At 30.6% G+C, this 13,566-nt stretch overlaps 2 protein-coding genes across 4 annotated transcripts in view; one reads left to right on the top strand and one right to left on the bottom strand.

Annotated features, from left to right (window-relative positions):
* LOC108906488 (beta-1,4-mannosyltransferase egh) overlaps positions 1-3,052 on the top strand; it is a 32,572-nt gene extending 29,520 nt beyond the window's left edge. The window contains exon 2 of the mRNA XM_018709763.2: positions 40-3,052. Within this exon, the coding sequence (XP_018565279.1) occupies positions 40-612 (573 nt within the window). The 3' untranslated portion in view covers positions 613-3,052. The remainder of the gene's footprint in view (positions 1-39) is intronic.
* A 4,583-nt stretch (positions 3,053-7,635) lies between these two features.
* Positions 7,636-9,862, bottom strand: LOC108906416 (protein abrupt-like). Of its 3 annotated transcripts, none has more exons than XM_018709650.1 (7): positions 9,810-9,862; positions 9,474-9,668; positions 8,863-9,414; positions 8,646-8,793; positions 8,460-8,586; positions 8,284-8,380; positions 7,636-7,905 (listed from the first exon to the last, which is right to left on the bottom strand). In XM_018709650.1, exons 2-7 carry the CDS (start codon positions 9,660-9,662, stop codon positions 7,795-7,797), a joined length of 1,224 nt encoding a protein of 407 aa, XP_018565166.1. In that variant the 5' UTR covers positions 9,663-9,668; positions 9,810-9,862; the 3' UTR covers positions 7,636-7,794. The 3 variants fall into 3 exon arrangements, with proteins under 3 accessions (XP_018565166.1, XP_018565167.1, XP_018565168.1); XM_018709651.1 differs by having other exon boundaries at positions 9,728-9,851; XM_018709652.2 differs by lacking the exon at positions 9,810-9,862 and having other exon boundaries at positions 8,863-9,425; positions 9,474-9,552.
* Positions 9,863-13,566: the final 3,704 nt, after the last annotated feature.

The raw sequence follows: 13,566 nt of genomic DNA, 5'->3' as shown, positions 1-13,566 counted from the left end.
TTTTTTATTAATAGATATTAATTTTGGTTTCTATTTCAGGCAGCAGCAGAGAAGGCGGTGTCCTTCGACAACGGCTTGGATGGTTCGATAGCAGAGGACTGCTTCTTCGCCATGAGGGCCTACAGTCAGGGATACAGCTTCAACTTTATAGAAGGCGAAATGTGGGAGAAATCTCCGTTTACTTTATGGGACTTTATGCAACAGCGGAAACGATGGATTCAAGGCATCTTACTAGTCGTCCACTCCAAGGCAATACCTGTAAAGAACAAACTCTTGCTGGGTTGCTCCTGCTACTCGTGGCTGACGTTGCCACTGTCCATCTCGAACTTGTGTCTAGCCTCCAAATTTCCAATACCCTGCCCGCCTGTGATAGATTTCCTCTGTGCTTTCATCGGGGCGGTGAATATTTACATGTTCGTTTTTGGTGTGATAAAATCATTTACCGTATACAGATTCGGACTTCTCAGGTTTTCACTATGTGTGATCGGTGCAGTATTAGTAATTCCCTTTAATTTAATTATCGAAAACGTGGCTGTCGTATGGGGTATTTTTGGTAAGAAACATAAGTTTTACGTTGTTAACAAGAACGCTGGACCTGCGATCACAGTATAATGTTGTCCTGTGTGTTTGCCATTGTTTATTTTTGATATCGGCAATGCTCTTGTCTCGTACGAGAATGATCTCTGTTTATTTAAAACTACGGTTATACCAAAAAATTGGGTCAGTTCTTTAGGGGAGGTTTAGGTAACTTTTAGATTCTGAAAATAAAAGCATCTTTTCCATGTTTGTGTCTTTAAATGCCAAAATTAATCATGACAACTTTGTTAAAATCTGCAGGATCTCAACGCCATGCTCAAAGTAAGAGCTAGATGAAATACTAGTGGAAACGAGCAACTGTAAATTATAAATACGTTGTAGCTAACACATTTGAGACAATTCAGTGTAAAAGCTAAAAGGTTTCAACATTCCAAACAGAAAATATACTAAGATCTGGTAATTAATCCAATTTGATGTACATTCATTAAACAAGAATCCTTTATAATGGTTCTATGCAGAATTACTACTGAGGTTCAAAATGACAATACAGAAGTTACTGAAATCGTTATGTATTAGATGTTTAAATGTTTTGGATTAAGTTTGTTTCTGAACTTCAGTAGTTACAACTCCATTTTACTGTTACTGAGAGATGAGGCATTACATCAAAAAAGCTTTAAATAGTACAAAGTAAAAGGAATATTTTTTAAAATAAATATTTCTGTAGTTATATCGTGCTGCAATAACTATTTTTTTTATTAGAAGAAACTGTTCACATTTACTTTTTATTTTAATGTGGAGGATATCCTAACATACATTCTGATTTTTTTAATGCCTGTTTCCACTGCAGGCAACATAACTGATGGAAAAGGTATCTGATATTAGTTTTCGCTGTATACTTTAAATATAATCGCTATATATATATTTATTTATATATTCTTATTTAACTTTTTTTTATTTGTCATTTCTTTCAATATTTCTTCATTAAAGTGTACCTGTCAAATACAATTGATTTTATTTAGAATTCGGGTCCTGGAAAACCATACATAACATTTCTATGCACTTATAAAAATTTTTTTAAAGATTTTTACTTCGATAGTGGATTTAAAATATATGAGAAAATTGTACAGGGTCTGACGATGCCAAGCAATTGTGAATGGATTATAACAGTTTTATTAAGGGTTAACGCTACTCCAGAGGTGGGAAAATGGAGATTTTTGGGAATTTTCAAGGAAAAATCGATACAAGATCTAGTGTCAGGAACAAAAAGGCTTAATTGTACATGTTTTCAGGTAGTACTGTGAATTTTTTCTCAGGCCGAAAGGGTTTCTTATTAAATGATAAAAAACATTAATTTTCCGTTATTATACAGGGCGTCGCGCTTAAATATGATACAAGCACGTACCTTCTTTATTTTTTGGCCGATTTCAAAAGTTTTTATTTGGGAATGCACTATCTAACTGTGATAATGCCGTTTTTATTAATGCAATTCACGGCCAACTAGGACGCGTTTTCTTGACATCTAAACAGCTGATTAGTATTAGCGATTGTTTTTCAAAAAACAGATTATGTATTCTCATTTAGCATCTCTTAAAACCAAGTCTTACCACCAAGTTTCATCAAAATTGATACATCTTCAGGCGAGCATTCCATGATGTCGTGAAATGTAATACAATCCTGTACTTTTTTTTTATGAAATGTAGGTTAAAAAAAACTATCTGATTGTGATACTGCTGTTTTTTATTAATGCAATACACGGCCAACTAGTGCGATATATGGAATTTGATAACTCTGTTTTTTGGAAAAAAAAATCGCTAATACCAATTAGCTGTTTTGACGTCAAAACGCGTCCTAGTTGGCCGTGAATTGTATTAATAAAAACAACGGCATTACAGTTAGAGCTTTTTTATCCTACGTTCTAATAAAAAAATTTTGAAATCGGTCAAAAAAAACAAAGAAACAACATTGTGTCACATTTAAGCGTGACAACCTGTATATCAAAAGCTAGGAAACGTCATAGAGAAATTAAAAAAATATTAATAATTGATTTAGTGAACATTAAAAAAAGTATCGAAAAAAGGCAACAAATTTTGCATTAAATTGTTAATAATAATGAAAATTGTTAATCAATCGAAAAACCCCTACGATGTTCTCTGAATTATGTTATTGTGAAGCTGTGTATAAAATTTCAACTCGAATTCATCGAAAACTTTTTGAGTAATGTTTCCCGCCAATTAGCATAAGAAGTTCATTATACACGTTTAATCAGCGATACATGCACCAAATAATTGGCCTTCTATATTGACATTTTCTTCATCACCTTATTTTTGGCTTTATCTGAGACTCAATCTGGCTTCTGTAATGGCTAATTATCGCACGCCTTATCAAGAGTTACAATAAACACTCCTACAGTGTTTTCCTGCTTTTCACATGATAAAACAAAACCATTTATCCAAAAATCGATTTTTTTCAAAATTCTAGAGTGGCGTTGTCCCTTAATTTAACAAAATGTATAAGCAATTTTGTGTTAGAAAAAAATTAGAAGCCATACTTTATTACTGTTAAAATAAATGAAAATAGACTCATTTACTTTTTTGTAGAGTGTGCTATAGGAAAAAATTATATCACTACATCATCCTTATTGCTTTTAAAAAATAGCGGTAATTACTAGGAATTTTTTCTGATTTAATAAACTGTTGTGCTGAAATAGTCAGTCCAAGGTTATTTTCATAAAGACAACCCTTTATCGATCTTCTCGACACAAGGTTCCCTTTCATTAATTTTTCGCAGGTAGCAAAATGCCTAAAGGAAAGAACTGAAATATTTTTAAACAGGAAAAAAATTGTACAAAAACAAGGTTTTTTTCTGGTGATATAATTGTAAACATTTGTTGTCCGTTCCTCTTCAATAGACAAGGTGTTATGAAATCGATTCTTGCTCAAAATTATGCCTTTATCTACATGGTGAAATTATGACGCAGGTCCTAATAGGGGAATAAGCACAATTAAACTGTACTCTATGATTTGCAATTACAGGTAGAGACGTAATCCAATCAATATCTCTAGTCTAGTGCTCATTTCATAAAAAATGCACCAAACCCCTGTAACTGCAAAACATTAACGTATTTGAGAAGTACTAGGTACAAATGTTATTATTATTATTATTTATTTTTTATTATATATTTTAATGAGTAAAATTTTAAATTTAAAGTTGTATATAGTAGTAATAAGACGTTAAATGTACTTTCAAAATATAAAAATGATACATTTTATCTAATGTCTGTTTTTATATGTACATGTGCACATAACGCTTCTATCGGAAGGTGTGTTTAGGAGTTTAAGATCGTTCAGTTGTTTCCATACATTAAAGTTCCGCAAAGAAAACAAAGAGGTCCAATTTATTAAACTGTTAATTAAGAAACACAAACAGTATATCTCACTCGAAAGGGTCCTGGTTTAACTTTATTAAATTTTGTAGAGGGGTTAAGAAAAATATTGGGTAGGTAAATTGGCAGTATAAGGTTTTTAATTCTTTTTTTTTTGTTTGTATTTATGATGAATGTACAAAACCGTAGAAAGAACATTTTATATTTTAAATTAAATTCGGCTTAATATTTGAATGTATTTTATTTTGAAATATATGCAAATGTAACGTTTTTCTTTGAAAAATTGTAACGGAAATAAAATATTTATCAATAACATTGAAGTAAAACATTTATTCTCGTTAATAACCTGAACATAACGTTTTATGTTCCAATATTGACATAAACTCGTGGTATTGAGCTAACGTGAATACATATTTTGTCTCAAATTATTAACGTAAATAATTTTTTTTTCCAGATTCTTTGAATTAATTCTACAGCAAAATATTTATTCGCTTTAGTAACTTGAAGTAAAATATTTAATCGTGCTAGTATTTCAAAGAAATAGATTAGCTTGGTCTATATCTCAACGTTAAATATACTCAAATGATGTAAAATTTAATTTAAATCAAACAAAAATATAAAATGTCCTGTCTATGCTCCCTTGAGTGCTCTCAGTTGTAAGTAAAGTTCATTTACACTTTTTTGAACAGTTCAATTAACATATTTCCAAATCATATCGGAATATACAAAATAATTAATGATACACAATAAAATATATGTACAATCGCTCTATTTTATACAGGGTGTTTCAGAAAGACCTCCCGTAAATTCAGGTGGTGATCGTACGACAAAAAATAAGAATTTTTTCTCATATGAACCATATGTCTATCTCCTCTTGTTTTCGAGATAAAGAACGACAAAAATAAAATTTTTTAAAGAGTATTTTTACGAAAATTTCCAAATGGTGCGAAATATTTTTATGAAATTTGGTATTCCGGGTTTAAGGATGCCAAATAGGCTGGTTTAATTATTTTTTGTATGTTCCATAGAGGGCGCTAGTTATGCTACATTCCTATTACATTTTAAGTTCTAATTTTTTTAAGGTTAGGTTTTTCACCATTCAGACTTCAATTTCCAATGTACAATTTTATTTTCTAAAAATAATGTTCTCTTGTTAAAACTTCCTAATGTGGACGGTTTTCGAGAAAAAAGGCTTTTAATTGAACTCTTAATATTACGATATATAAAATATTAAAATAAGTGACTTTTCCAAAGTAGGCTTATGTCAAAACTCTAATTAACTTTATATCAAAATTTTAGCGACTAATTAGTCATTACTAACTACAGTCACTAACAATCACTAAAATTTTGATATACGGCAAATTAGAGTTTAAAATATTACTAAGAATGTATGCGTTGTTTATGAGACATCCATCAATAAGTTTTGACATAAGCCTACTTTGAGAAAAGTCGCTTATTTTATACACCGTAATAATGTAAGAGTTTAATTAAAAGTCTTTTTTCTCGAAAACCATCCACATTAGGAAATTCTAACAAGAGTACATATTATTTTTAGAAAATAAAATTGTACATTAGAAATTGGAGCCTGAATGGTAAAAAAATCTAACCTTAAAAAAATTAGAACTTAAAATGTAATAGAAATGTAGCATAACTAGCGCCTTCTATGAAATATCAAAAAAATAATTATGCCAGCATATTTGGTATCCTTAAAAACCCCGGAATACCTTTCATAAAAATATTTCGCATGTAGTTCAGAAGACAAAAAAATTCTTATTTTTTGACGTACTATCGCCCTCTGTATTTACGAAAGGTCTTTCTGAAACACCCTGTATATGAAAAAAATATATTCGTATGTGGTATTTACACCTATTGTAGCGATAAAAATCATCTAAATTCTGTTTATTGAAATGCAAGGGAAAGAGTGAATCAGACATGATGAAATAATGTATTTACTATAGTTAGGAGTGTATGACAAACTTTGCTTGTTTACTTGTGCAATGTTTAACTTGAATAGAAAATTATTTGTATGCGAGATAAAATGCCCTATCTTATTTTTCCAACTAAATATTGTCGAGAGCAGAAAAAAGGAATTTTACTTACAAACTGAATGTAGTACACTGGAATTACAAATTTTGACATATTACGTTATTATTTTTTAAAAAATGTTGGCTTAATAGTAGTTTTTGTAAATTAGGAATTGTAGAACTGACAAGCTTCTGTTGTTTTCTTGCTTTTCGGTATTATCTAATTTGTAGGTTCTTAGAATGTTTAAATTATTATATTAGATTTATTTTTATATTTTAATCTATTCCAAAGATACTTAAATTGTAAAACTTAGAATTTGTATGTGCAGTTAGTATCAAAAATGTGTCCCTATTTTTATTTGTAGAAAAATATCTGTGTTTCATTTTTAAATACAATATGTGTATGGAATGCTATTATCTAAGTGCAAATATACTTAACAAATAACAGTATCAACGGAATTGTAAATACAGGCTTATTGGGTTACTCTCTTAAGTTTTAATACAAGATGAACTTCATTAAGTAAGTGTATAATGGAAATTGTAAAAATTTTGTATTTCATTACGCTATGCTTTTTTAAATAAGGAAATATATTGACTGCATATTTTTCATACAAATTTTACAAGATTTAATCGTGTAACTAGTCATTTTGTTACTATATGCATACTTATTTGTAAAATTACAACTGTAAATAATTTTCAGTTAGTACCGTAAAATGTGAGTGCGTCTTTTAGTTACGATTCAATAATGTCTAGAAAATAAAATTTTTTTTAAAATGATTTTGTCTGTCATCAATGAATATGAGTAAAAAATTTTTTAAAGGCAAATAAAAATGCACTGCTTTATACAAGTCTATTAATACACCTCAACCCCCGACACATAAAAATTTAACGAAGCCATAGTTTGGTTCCTTTTCCCTAATACCGAAACCAGAAAACACATCATTTTTTTTATCTCGCAGAGTTTTCGAAGTAAATTTCATCCAATTTGTCCACCCGGTCACTGAAAATGTTTTGGTAACATTATTTTCAATTCTTCAAAAGAGACTTAAAATTGTATTTTCTGTTACTTTATGGTAATTGAAGTTTCTTATCAATTTTTGTCCAATGGCTGTTTCAAAATCTTTGTTATAGTCTTTTCGAAGTCAGTTGAACATGTAAAAAACGCCTGGCAATAAAATTTAATGACTCATAGACGTCTCTGCTAAAGTAAAAAATTATAATTTGCATATAATGTGTAGAAAGTTTCTATTAGATGTTTATTTGGCCAACAACATGTTTTAATAATTCATGTCCTCAAACAATTTTATTATATTGATGGTAAATTAATTGTAATATCAATGATTAACAGAAGGTGCCTATAATAAATTAAAATTACTTGAATCACACCAAATTCCGCACTGCTGCACTGCACTTCTGGGTAATTTGTCAACCACTTGTCAACAGCCGAGATTTATTGCCCAGTGGCCCAGTGCAGCTGTGTTTGTATTTCGTTTGCCCACGCTCGTGTTTCTCCAACCGAGGTAATCAGTTCTACCACCTCCACGTTTAATTCGACCAGACCTGTATGGCTAAATAAATATGGAAATAAGTTTTTCAAATATTTCAACGTCGCGCACTGCGTCAGCGACCGAACCTGGCACATACTGTCAACCTCTTGGTTCTTCAATTAAGATGGGAAAGACTATACTGGAATCTTAGTAATTTTGTATTGAAAAGAAATTTTTATTTAGTTAAGAATATAAATTATATTAATATAATACACTTCCAAAAAATAACTGCCTGCACTACATACAGTGTGTTTTATGACAGGTATAAATTTTGTAAGGTTTTGTACACTTGCCATACTACGAGCTAAGTATTATTTTTGTTTGCAGGACTACGGTTCCTCTTTATTGGAAAACGAGACACGTCTATCGGATCTTCATTGACTTCTATTATTTGTAAATCGTCATCATCGTCAAACTGAAAATCAACAAAAAAAAAAGGTTTCTTTTGATATACCTAACTCCACAGTGCATTGATTGAACACATGTTTCAGCGCGAGCATATAAAAATTTATCGTGTTGTAGATCTGATCAAAACAGGATTAAAACTCTAATAATATCGTTTCTACCATTCACACCTACCGAGATACGATATAAATTAAAAAAAGTTTCTTATTGCACGTTAAAATCCAACACGATTTATCGTGTGACATCAAAGATAGCGACCAATCCCATGTTAACGTAATATGAATAAAATTCACACAAAACTCAACTTAATCCTATGAAAAATTTTAAAGTTGGGTCGTAAATTTTTAAATACCTGCACTGGAACACTTTATATTTAGTGGACACCTACCTCTTGAAGATCTACTGAAACTAAATGTGATATGGAATCGATAGTTTTTCTTCTTGCCACTTTCTTTTTCTTCGTTGAGTCAGCTCTAGTTGTACTCCTATTAAAATTTTTGCCAACATGAACCTTTATACAATAATTAAGCGACAATCAAGAATTTATTTGATAAAAAAACTTACTCCAGATCTCCCGATTTTTGATCCAATTCCATTTTCCCTGCTGCCAAGTAATAGGCCTGCCTTGTTTCATTGGTTAAATTTTTCCACATATTTCCAAGTTTAACGGATATCGCTTTATTATTTTCATCTAAGGAATTAATAAACAATCATTCATAAATATTTATTGACGCTTATAAAATTACTTGCCAGGATGTTCTACTTTTAATTTTTTCCTCCATTCATTTGCGAATATCATGAACGCATTTGCTGGCCTGGAATTTTTTTCAGTTTCTAGAAAATTTTCACTGATTTTACTGTCTACGCCTCCGTTGCCATTACTTACAGCAGGAGGTACCTGAAATTAATAGAATTAAGTGATAAATAATGCTTATTAAACTTAAAACTATTTTAAAAAAAGACAAACCTCTGTATGTTTAAACCTTTTCCTTTGAACATTTTCATTTGGATCAGTAAGTATACTCTCAAGTTTACTAATACTTTTATTGGACTCGGCACTTAAGTTAATATTTTCTGTCCGCGCTTTTTTTAAATCTGTGTGAATTTGTCGGTCACTTTGAAACCTAAATCCAGAATTTTTTTCATTCTTTCCTTGAGACCGACTGTTGGAAGCGAAATCTTTTGGCTTTAACTGATTACTATTAGCAACATTTAAGATATTTTGATCATTTAAGGCAGGCGAGCTCGGCAATGATTTTGGTTTACAGTCTCTGCTATTTGAGCTGCGTTTTAAGGCAGTAGTTTTCAATTCTTCGGAAGATACCTGCTGTTTTAATTTAATAGAGCTTAATCCTTTCACTTGCAGATTTTCACCAAGAGCTAGAACTCCCTCCAAGTCTATATCCAAAACTTTAACTTCTCCTTGATATATAAACTCCAATATATGTTTAAAGTGGTTAAATTTAATACCATTAAGAATAATTACTGGGTGTTGAACGTTGTGAACTTTGAACATTTCCTACAATATTACTAATGTCAAATAGGATTCATAAATAATACAAAAAGTAATATGACTACCTGAAAAACCTCGCTACAGGCAGATAAAACTAATTTGTGAGCTTTTACGAACTGTCCTTCGCAACACAATGTAACATCGACTAAATTTTCATGATGCTGGTGTTCCAAAAGCACTTGTATCAAATTATTTGTGTAACTATTCCAGCGTAGGTTATAATGTTCTCCTTTCGATTTATTTGGAATCTCCATTTGGTTCTTGAAATCATAGATAAATAATCTTTATCAAAACAATATACCTGAACAGAATATTTAACCTTGCATTTATAATTACTGGATGATAGATAACACACTTTAATTATAATCGAGATATTGTCACACGTGAAATAAGAGTATTACCTCAATATTTATTACTTATCACCTTAAAAATAGAATAGAGACCTCGGTGGAATCCTCAAAACATATGAAGCCACATATACATAAAGCAAGTAATACGCTGCAATTTGTGACCGCAAATTACGAATGATGAATGATGGGGTTTAAAAACGTTTGATCTACATTTAAAAAAAATATATATTCAGAATGAACAATTAATATTAATACCGAGTTATTTTTTAGATGAGTGATATGTTAATAAATATTCAATATTGGATTGGTGGTGAGAGAAAAATAAGCGTTGTTCTTTTTGTCGCCCATGTTCGATTAATGTAAACGTGACTTAAGCGATTAGAATTCGGTAGTTTGTCAAAAAATTATATCTTCAGTGCAGCCAACTGAATTCTTATAAATTATTCATAGCCCTAAGATGAGGGTAAAATGCAGAAAAATATAATAATAATAATGTAGACATAGACAAATATTTAATTTATTCCATGGGTAAAAGTCAAATAAAAATTGTAATATCCTTCTGATTTTACACAAGAACATAAATAGTTCAATAGTAATATAATTAAAAATAATTACTCTATAATAATTAAATGTATTTAATAGTAATAAATAAGATACTAGTAATAGTCAGTACATACCTATCTTAGGTAATTCACGTTGAAAAATAGAAAACATCTAAAATAAACTTCATTGGAAATATTTGTGGGTGTAAAAATTTCTAAAATTTCCATAAGCGTATATCGTGTTGCCTAACCAATAAAGTTATTGTGTATATTTCAGTGATAAAAAATATAAAAATGAAACGAATTTTGAGGTACAACTGTTACAGTAGATCTATTTAATTTAATAAAATTAAATAAACACATCCAATATTACACCATACGTTTTAATTGCACCATCTATTAATAAGACGTTTAACTAAAATCCCTTATCTCTTTTATTCTTTTTCTTTTATTTAGGAATAGAAAGAGAGGCATTTCTTAATGCTTTAGAAGTTTTCTGTAATAACATGTCCATAGTTTAGTAGTACCTACGTCACAAGTTGGTAATAATAATAAGATTCGAATACAAATTTTCCAAATCAGATAAAAATGTATGTAAAGAGTTATTTGTGAAATTGCTTATCTATTCGCATTAACTTTTACTAATAAAATAGTCAAAACGCTATACATTTTTTTTTAATTCATGTAAACACCCCATCCTTGAATTAAATCATTGTCCAGTACATTGAGGTCAAAAAAATTTAAACACCATTAGTAGGTATAGTACTTTACACATACAAAAATGAAATTGAAGGTCAACTTCTATAATCTGATCAATAAACTGATGCGTATAAATTAGCTATAAGAAACAGTTGCACAGGTGGTAAAATTTTGAAGGAAACTATTTGTTAAATCTCTCTTTTATCCATTTCTTCTGACTATATAAAAACGAAAATTTACGTATCTTTTTAGGAAGAGAAAAAAAAAACAATTTTACAAAAATATTTAAAAAAAATTTGTATACAGGGCTAGGATTGGGGAAATACAATTTGCATGGACCTTACAGACAGACACAGACTTATTTTATCTTTTGTGAAATATTTGTATCTGCTAAGGACTTGAAATATGAAAATCATCAGTCAAGTGTGCAGAATTACAGGATGTTGGAGAATTATGTTCTTATACATATTTATAGAAGCTATTATGCACATACACATAAGAAAAACAAAATAAACAAAAGGTTATATGCAATATTTAAATAATTGGAGTATTTTTAGGAAACACAAACTTTTTTCTTATTTTTATGTATACAATTAACATATTATTCAAATGAAATTCCCGAACAACTTGTTTTATAGAGCACATTCAAATGCTTAGATAACATGTTTTATTCGAAATTTATAAGAAATATCAAAATTTATAAGACAACAATTCCTTAAAAATAAAATTTGTGTTGGAAAATGTAAAGTAGATAGTATAAAAAAATTATGGAATTGTCAACCGAATGGGAAATCCCAAAAAATTAATTTATGAAAATAAGCAAGTATCTAGACGTCTGGATTTTTAGATCCTGGGATTTATTGCAGAATATTAAAACTATTTGGCAGAATTTCATTCTGGACGGCAGGCAGCCAAATACAATCCCAAAGATTCAATAGAATAGTTGGCCTACATCCCACATAGTTCTCCTAAGCAATGCACTCAGCATCTAGCAGGGCCAGAATCTGCTCTGCAGTCATCAGAATAAGGGGCATGAACCTCGATACTGGTTGCCCTGGTAACCCATTGAGCTGTGTTGACGTCAGAACTCATTCGGGGAAAATCATTCCCGGCAGCTCGAAAAGTCCCTGCGCGAGCGAGTCCCCCCCATTGGGTGACCGTAGTGACATCACTTTTCCCACCTTACTACCAATCAATAAAATCACCCATCCTCAATGGTACCACTTCCGACCGCGTAGGTGTAGAAAAATATATCTTTAGTTAATCTTACTGTTATCTCATTTGAGATGCAGGACATTCTGGAAGACTTTTTTTTGGGGTCAATGCTGTTGTATATGAACGGAATACTCAAATTTGAGTACACGTAGATACGTTTGTTTCGTAACGTATCTACCACCAGCGCATTACAAAACTCTTATTTTTTTTTCGAAAGACCTCCCTCATTTTCTATGTCTTTTCTATTACAATAAAACACAGAAAGTTTTTAAATTTTTGATATACAGGATGTCCCGAAATTCATGCAACAAAATTTGGTCACAGATTCTTAAAACAATAAATTTAGGGAACCAAATTATTTTGGCTCCAAAGACAAAGGGGCCTACGAAAAATTGTCTTAAGGGGGTTCTCCGCCAGCACATAGCATAGCACATCAGATCCCACGTCATAAAACCCTTACGGTCCCTATATTTGTCCTAAAATTCTATGACCAAATTTTGATGCATTTCAGGACACATTTCGGTGAGACCTATAGCAGCTACAATTCGACTTTTTTCTGAAATGTTGAGCCATTATTTTATATATTTTCTTCGTTCAAATTACATTCGATTTAAAATTAAAAAAAAATAATGAAGATTAACGATGCCCGTTTTCAGCCACTTTGAATAATTCTAAATATTTCGAATTTTCACCCCCAAGAACGGCGGTGACAACATTTTTAAAATTATGGCGATGGTTTCAAAAATACAATACCTATGTACGTTTTCAGTCACGAAAGAATCATTCTAAATATTTCGAATTTTCACCCACAAGAACGGCGGTGACAACATTTTTAAAATTATGTTACGAAGAGGGTCTTTTGGTTTTTCAAAAACTGGTTAAGGGGACATTCTCAGGTGAAAATAAACAAAAAAAATATAAATCTGGGTCGGTTTTCGAAACGTGGGATCTAAAATTTTCGAAAAAAAATCCGAAACTCCGACGCAATTAGAAATATAAAGCGCCTCAAGTCAAGAAAATATTGACGACATTACTGCAACCACGTATGTACACGTTTGTGTATCATATCAGTAGAGATCTTCTTGTTTTTAGCCACCTACTAGTTTATAAAATACAGTTTTAAAAATTTATAAGGAAAACACATCTTTCACCCTTAAATTTTTATGAGTTGGTGTAAGAGGAAAATTTACAATAAACAATTCTCAAAATCTAAATAAAACACTCACGTATTTCGACTAGGTGGAAACTGTGGTGTGTCAGTTTTACAGCTTAATGGAAATTCGCAAAAAAATATTAAAATACTACCAAAAGCTGTTCCCGAGGCATGGGCGAAGTTACAATTTTTTTGGGAG

Source organism: Anoplophora glabripennis, unplaced genomic scaffold (assembly GCF_000390285.2).
Source record: "Anoplophora glabripennis isolate ALB-LARVAE unplaced genomic scaffold, Agla_2.0 scaffold47, whole genome shotgun sequence".
In the NCBI taxonomy this organism is placed as follows: Eukaryota; Metazoa; Arthropoda; class Insecta; order Coleoptera; family Cerambycidae; genus Anoplophora; species Anoplophora glabripennis.
The sequence above is the reverse complement of the archived record's forward strand: the minus strand, read 5'-3'. Positions and strand labels throughout refer to the sequence as shown.

Excerpts from the sequence above, each read along its gene's own strand:
- LOC108906416 (XM_018709650.1), bottom strand. The coding sequence starts at position 9,662 with ATGGAGATTCCAAATAAATCGAAAGGAGAACATTATAACCTACGCTGG. Across the intron at positions 8,587-8,645 it reads ATTAAAAGTAGAACATCCTG|ATGAAAATAATAAAGCGATA; the intron begins GCAAGTAATTTT and ends TTAATTCCTTAG. Across the intron at positions 7,906-8,283 it reads TTTCAGTAGATCTTCAAGAG|TTTGACGATGATGACGATTT; the intron begins GTAGGTGTCCAC and ends GTTGATTTTCAG.